The sequence below is a fragment of the Chlorocebus sabaeus genome, chromosome 26 (genome assembly GCF_047675955.1).
Source record: "Chlorocebus sabaeus isolate Y175 chromosome 26, mChlSab1.0.hap1, whole genome shotgun sequence".
NCBI classification, from domain to species: domain Eukaryota; kingdom Metazoa; phylum Chordata; class Mammalia; order Primates; family Cercopithecidae; genus Chlorocebus; species Chlorocebus sabaeus.
In genome coordinates this window covers 27,343,489-27,351,096 of record NC_132929.1, presented here as the reverse complement: position 1 = coordinate 27,351,096, position 7,608 = coordinate 27,343,489, and the positions used below count along the sequence as shown (strand labels likewise).

General features: G+C 42.7%; 1 protein-coding gene across 1 annotated transcript in view; it reads right to left on the bottom strand.

Moving 5' to 3' along the window:
• Nucleotides 1-1,804: 1,804 nt before the first annotated feature.
• The window catches only part of SCG3 (secretogranin III), a 39,007-nt gene continuing 33,203 nt past the window's right edge, over nucleotides 1,805-7,608 (bottom strand). The window contains exon 12 of the mRNA XM_008016602.3: nucleotides 1,805-3,397. Coding sequence (XP_008014793.2) covers nucleotides 3,279-3,397 — 119 coding nt within the window. The 3' untranslated portion in view covers nucleotides 1,805-3,278. The remainder of the gene's footprint in view (nucleotides 3,398-7,608) is intronic.

Sequence of the window (7,608 nt, the reverse complement as noted above, 5' to 3'; positions counted from 1 at the left end):
AAATAATACCATAATCTGACATTATATTGCAGAATTCTAGTTTAGATTTCATTGCTAAGTTACTTTATGAGTGTTTGGTAGTCCTGTACTTATTTAAATTGACTTTTATTCTCATAATTTAATTGGTCTTTATTATATGTATAGATTACAGTAGTACACTTTAAGCAATATATCATTTATAATTAAATATTGTTTTGGTCTCAATTTCTGTTCAACTGTTAGATTAAATAAATCTTTAGGCTTCCACAAAAAATCCCCATATCTACCCCATCCCAGCATAGCAAAAATACTTTCACTTTCTTCTTTTTGTTATTTTTTCTCCTGTCTCTTTCTTTTATCTTCCCTTGTTTTCTTTCCCTCATTGTGCTTCTCCAGCTCATCCATTAGGCAAGAAACAAGTGCCCTTAGGTGTTAATGCATCAGAGCTTGCAGAATTAGAACTGCACATATCCAACCCCTGAGGCTGACCAACTGCTGCATCAATGGGAAACAGTAGCTGTCAGCCCCTGTTTTGCTGATTTTTTTGTTTGTTCCTAACATACATAATCCCTGTGTCTTGTCTTTTTTTTCTCACATTATAGGATCTTTGAAATAGGGTACCCTCTTGATCATGCTTTGCTGTTTTCTTGTATTCACTACCTGAACTGTGGGGAATTGGTTGGATAAAGAGAGACCTAAATGAAAAAAAAATAAGGGGAGAAAAACAGGTATGCGTGTAAGAAAAGGTTCAAACAAACATCTATGGTGGCCTAGGAACCATTAAAAATGTAGAGTTATCATGCTATTTAACATAAAATGTTCTGAAATTTGAGAGTAATCCAAAAGACTTAACAGCTCAAATTTGAAATTACAACCACAATCTCAAAAACATTTTTTTTCTGAGTATTTTATTCTTGCCTAAGGTCTCTCTTAGCATTCTCTAGCCAAAACGTTGGTCATCTTCAAGTTATTAGTAACTTAGAATTCTTTGTGGCCACAGTTAAACTATTCTGGACTGAGTACTTTAGTCCCTACCTTGCACATAGAATCGCTAGAGTGGGCTGAGAGACAAGAAACTTAGGTTCTATCCCAACTTTACCATTTCTTGGCTGCATGAACTGGAGCATATCCTGTGCTTTTGTTCCCTTTGTGAGCCAGTTTCCTCTTTCATAAAACTGAACTGATGATCTTCCTTTTGTTTTGGTTGTGGATAGGAGCTAATGAATGCCAATGTGCTTTGAGAACCATAATAAACTCCCTAAGTACGTTTCTTATTTTTAAAAATACTGCATATTTAGATTCTTTATAGAAAAGTGAATGGATAAAATGCTTTAGCCAGCGCCAGTTTATTGTCTGATGCACACGCAGCCTGTTTGGATATGGCTGAATCGGAGTCAGTCATGTTATCAAAGATGACTCATGGAAACAGTCTGATTCACTGTGTTTTGGCAAGTGTTATTTGGACAAAGGTGTTTTTAGTTCCCTGTCCCCACTCACAGATGGGTACTGGCTTCTCTAGAACATACTGAGTTTAGTTCGTGTGTGTGTGTGTCAGGCTTTGGCTTTTGTTTGTTTTTGCAACTCTCTGGAGAGGATGGGAGAAGAAAACAGCCTTTCCCCCACAGTCCCCACCAAAAGGTGGGATACCAGGTAGGGGCATTCAGGACAGCAATGCAGGTGTCAAAGACTGTTTGAAACAGTGACAGCTAATGTGTCCAGAGTTGGTTCCTGCCAGTGGGTTTGTGGTCTTGCTGACTTCAAGAATGGAGCCAAGGACCTTTGCAGTGAGTGTTATAGTTCTTAAAGATGGCACTGACCCAAAGAGTGAGTGATAGCAAGGTTTATTTTGAAGAGCGAAGAGACAAAGCTTCCACAGCGTGAAAGGGGACCAGAACAGGTTGCCGCTGCTGGCTGGGGTGACCAGCTTTTATTCCCTTATTTGTCCCCTCCCATGTTCCCTTTTTGCCCTATCAGAGTGCCCCTTTTTCAATCCTCCCTGCGATTGGCTACTTTTAGAATCCTGCTGATTAGTGCATTTTACAGAGTGCTGGTTGGTGCATTTTACAGAGCACTGATTGGTGTATTTTACAAACCTCTTGCTAGCTACAGAGCACTGATTGGTGTGTTTTACAGAGCACCAATTGGTGCGTTTTACAATCCTCTTGTAAGACAGGAAAGTTCTTCTAGGCCCCACTCGACCCAGGAAGTCCGGCTGGCTTCACTCTAATACACAAAGCATTGTTATTTTTACAATTTGAAGTAAATATATAGAAAAATACGTATGTAATTAATTTACAACAAGTAATACATTTTCAAAGCATTCTCTGGTTTGGGAACATTAATTATTAACATTTCAAGAGGACCTTGGGCCACTGTATGTTTCCAGGGCTGTGTTTGTGGTGGGGGCTGAGTTGCAGGGACCTGAAGTTCATTAACCTTTTCCTCCAGGGAAGCTGCTCTACCAGCTTTGGATCACAAGGAAGGAATGATTTTTATCTCGATTTCTACCCTACTGCCTGGCCCTTTGCTCTCTGTTGGGAAACCTTGGCTTGGATCTAATCCAGTTTAGATAACTGAGATGTGACATACATTTTTACCTTGCTTTATGCAGTGTTTATGACCTCATTTGTCTTCTTAGAGAGTGCATAAATATCTCTATAAGCAAACTCAAGTCTGAAAAGTCACTAATAGGAAGTGTTAAGAGCAGGGCGAAATTGTCAGTAAATCCAGCAAATCCTATACCCATTTACCTGGATCCTTTTTATGTCACTGGGCCTAATAAAAAGCCAGCTAAAAAGAGCAGCCAAAAAAGCAGATAGCTCCTCCAAAGCTACGAGACTTTGAGAAAATGTGAATTTACTTCAACTCCCCAAAGGGAACTGCTAGTGGAAACGACATCCTGTAATAGACATACTCTGCAAGGTGCTTTGGTACCTGGCATACCTTGAAAACAGAACCCACTTAATTCTTCAGGGAGTGCTTGTGTGGATGAGACAGTGAGTTTTAAGGTCAGTCCATTAGAGGCTTTTTCAAAGCAACATATTCTGATTATAAAATATAAGTCTATGAGGAAATAAGGATTCTGTATACAAAATCTCAGCTTACATACAACTTTACTTTCAGATAGTTTTTACGGGAAGAAAGCTATGTTTTAACCACTTGTAAAAGGTTAACTATTGTAAATTCAGGACTTTCTAATAACCCTTGGGTCAAAAAATTTTAATCACAGAATTAGAAGTGTTTTAAGCTATATTATGTTTTCTGAAACAGTTGAAAGACTCCTGGATCTTTTGCCATTTTTACAGGCTGCTATAAATGCGCTTGATGGCCTCAGCTTCTTCCTTGTCAAGGATGCCTTTCTCCACATAAGCATCAGCTTGTTGGTTGATGAAATCTCTCATCTTCGAAAGGTCATAATCTGGAAAATATTATTACAGCATCATGAACAAAGATCAGGAAAGGCCAATCCCATTACAGTGATTACCATTAACTGAGAAGCATTTTATATGATAACACAATTACCATTCTCCATTTTCCACATTGGGAGACATTTTAATTCGTGGCATTTGTGCAGTAGTTTGCAGTATAAAATAATGTTTACATGTATTATCTCATCTGCTCTTCATCACAACCCTGTGAGATGTTCAGGTGAGTCATACCATCCCCATTTGACCAAACAGGAAATAGGCTCATGACCAGGGCTTTGCAAACTTTAATGTTTATACCAAACACCTGGGGCTATTGGGCAACAGCAGAGTCATATTCAGTAGGTCTGGGGTGAGGATCCAGGTTATGCATTTTAAACAGCTGTCAGGTGATACCGATGCTGTTGGTCCAGAAACCACACTTGGGGGTTAAGTGCCTTGTTCAAGGTCACACAGGTAGTAAAAGTTATGATCAGAACCAGCTGTTCTGACTTCCTGACTTACACTAGGTTTAAGTCCCTGTTGATGTGACAAACCACTTTTGTTTTCAAATTAAGAGTTACTTTATTTCATGCTATTTGAATTGTATGCAAGGAGCAAAAAGCCAAACTGTAAACTCTTTTTGGTTCCTTTGTCCTACTTAAACAAACAAACAAACAAAATCTGTGTAAATTGTCAAGACACCCACCAAAAATAAAGATTTCCAGGTAAGAAAGCTGCCTATGACACCTTGCTGAAAGTTTAAAAAACCCCCATTTTCTCTTGATCCTTTAAATATTAAGCAATTATAGCTATAAATGACTAGAGAGAACCCTGCTTTCTGTTCATTGGTAAGGAGGAGAGAAAGGGGAGAGTGGGTATAAAAGGGTGGTTTAGCAGCCACCCTTAGCGAGCCTGAATGTAATCTGAGCCTGGGTCACTTGGGTGTCCTTAAGCTCCTATGAGAAAGGAAAACGAACCACGAAGGACCTCTCTACAATCACTAAGTGAGTGAGGCTTAGACAGGGCTTATTTCCTCTCCGGCAAGCAGGACATCTGCTCCCTGTTAGGGGACAGCCATGAGGATTGAAAGAGAAATCCCAGCACTGAGCACTTTATAGCCATCACCTTAATTGCTCCCCACAAAACCCCATGAGGTTGTACCCTATGACATCTTTCTTTCTCTCTTTTTCTTTCTTTCTTTCTTTCTTTCTTTCTTTCTTTCTTTCTTTCTTTCTTTCTTTCTTTCTTTCTTTCTTCTTTCTTTCTTTCTTTTTCTTTCTTTCTTTCTTTCCATCCATCATCTAACTATCTACCTACGTTTTTGTCCATGATTCCTGGCTTATAACTCTCATAGCCCTTGTTTCAGCCCTTTGTCATGATGTTGGGGCACTCTGGGCCTGAGAAGAAGGCCTCAGGAAGCAGATTCTTTCTCTGACCTGCCCTCCTTTCACCCGGCCAAGGCAGGACTCTAATCTGATTGTGGGTTATAAGACCCTTGATCCATAGAGGGTCCTGCCCTCTACCCTGGAGGAAGGAATGCTGCACAGAGAGGTCAAGAAGAATCTAAAGAGACAGGCCTTACTGGGTTTAGACCATGCCCTTTCTGTCCAATCACATTCCTACATGGTTGCCAATCATGCCCATCCAATGAAGTCTCCATGAAAGGCCCAAGAGGACAGGGTTCAGGGGCTTCCAGATAGGTGAACACGTGGAGGCTGACGGGAAGGTGAACAAAAACTCATTCACGTGCCGGAAGGTTAGTGCACCCCAGCTCCACAAGGATGGAAGCTCCTGCACTCTGGACTTTTCCAGACCTTGCCCTGTGTATCTCTTCATCTGGTTGTTTATTTGTATCCTTTAAAATATCCTTTTAGTAAGCCAGTAAATGCATTTCTCTGAATTCTAGCAATCTTTTTCTTCTTTTTTTAGACAGGGTCTCACTCTTTTACCCAGGGTGGATGCAGTGGTATGATCATGGCTCACTGCAGCCTTGGACTTCTGGGCTCAAGTGATCCTCCTGCCTCAGCCTCCTGAGTAGCTTGGGACTACAAGCGTGCACCACCACATCTAGCTAATTCTTTTTTTTTTTTTGAGATGGAGTCTCGCTCTGTCGCCAAGGCTGGAGTGCAGTGGCGCTCTTGGCTCACTGCAAGCTCCGCCTCCCGGGTTCACTCCATTCTCCTGCCTCAGCCTCCCAAGCAGTTGAGACTACATGCACGTGCCACCATGCCCAGCTAATATTTGTATTTTTAGTAGAGATGGAGGTTCACCATATTGGCCAGGATGGTCTCGAACTCCTGGCCTCGTGATCCACCTGCCTCGGCCTCCCAAAGTGCTGAGATTACAGGTGTGAGCCACTGCACCTGGCCCACCTGGCGAATTTTTAAATTTTCTGTGGAGATGGGGTCTCGCTATGTTGACCAGGCTGGTCTCAAACTCCTGGCCTCCAGTGATCCTCCCACCTTGGCCTCCCAAAGTGCTGGGATTACAGGTGTGAGCCACCACACCAGACCCACTCTAGCAAATTAACTGAACCCTAAGAGGAGGCTGTGGAAACCGAAACTTGCAGCCAGTCAGCCAGCTGTTCCAGAGGCCTGGACATGCAACCGGTGGGAAGGAGGGGGCACTCCTTTGGGACTGCGCCCTCACCCTGTGATGTCTGAGGCTGTCTCTAGGTAGATAGTGTTGGAATTGAACTGGCGGACACCCAGCTGGTGTCGGCTGCAGAATTGATTGCTTGCTTGGTGGTGGGGAGAAAACTCCACACATTTGGTCACAGAAGTCTTCTGTGTTGATTGTTGTGTTGAGTGAGAGAATAGGAAAAAGCATGTTGAGGGTTGTTTTTTTGATACTCATGGGTAAGCATTAGTATCTTCATTTCAGAGATGAAGAAACAGAAAAGAGGGGGTAGGTCACTTGTTCAGGCAGTGGTAGAGTCAGGTTCTGAATGCTGGTCATTGATTGACCATTCCATAGCCTTGCAGTACTGACTATAAAACATCTAACAGGTACAAAGCAAATGTTCAATAAATGCTCCCTTTTGTTTTTGTTTTTCACTTTTCCCATTCTCTCAGGCATGAAGTAGAGAACGAAGCTGAACATACATTTTGTGGGCACTGCACCTAAGGCGATGATTCCTTTATTCCTGACCCCTAAGGCACAAAGGGCACTTCTTGTTCATTACTGGTTCATTAATGCTGGCTCCGCAGAATAGGCTGCAATGTCAACATCTTTAATGGAATAAAAGGCAGACTCCCAGCTGGGCGCGGTGGCTCACGCCTGTAATCCTACCACTTTGGGAGGCCGAGGCAGGCGGATCACTAGGTCAGGAGATCGAGACCATCCTGGCTAACACGGTGAAACACCGTCTCTACTAAAAATACAAAAAATTAGCCGGGGGTGGTAGTGGGCGCCTGTAGTCCCAGCTACTTGGGAGGCTGAGACAGGAGAACGGCGTGAACCCGGGAGGCGGAGCTTGCAGTGAGCCGAGATGGCGCCACTGCACTCCAGCCTGGGCGACAGAGGGAGACTCCGTTTCAAAAAAAAAAGGGCAGACTCCCAAAGACATATGTGAAGAGGTCCAGTGATTTGAATGGACAAACAGGCAAATATTTTGCTTTCTTTTGAAAAGGAAAAATTGTATGTTTATGGCGTGGCTGTTACTATGTGCAGTGGGAAAACCGGCATAGTGCAGAGGAAAGGCCCTTGGGTCTAATGCTAACTCTGCCCTAGCTGGGTGTTAGGAGACATAAGCTAGTAGCCATCCTGCTAACCTTAAAGGAAGTTTTAAGGTTGTAAGACTCAAAGGAGAGAAGGGCTGTGATTCACTTTTTAAAAGCATATTTTTTCAGGGCTACATAAGATTTTCTCATTATCCTCACTATCACATCACATGGATCCTCCCTTTCCTGGGTTTGAGAAGGGGGTTCAGGTCACCCAGTCCCTTGCCAAACAAAGGGTGGCAACGATGGTTAAGAAAGGTCAGAACTAATAGTAATTCTCCCTGCTTATACAGCTGCAGCCACTGCATAGCCCTAGGACCTAGATCCCCCACAGGCTTTGAGAGATGACCCCAAGTCAAGCAGAGCACATATGAAAGCAGTGGAGAAAGAGTTTCTGTCTTGAAGAGAGCATACTGCACATTTCCCAGAGACAAAAGGGAGCATCGAACCCAATGCTATTATTCTGAAGTTTGCTAACAGAGCCCTCCATATGCAAGCAC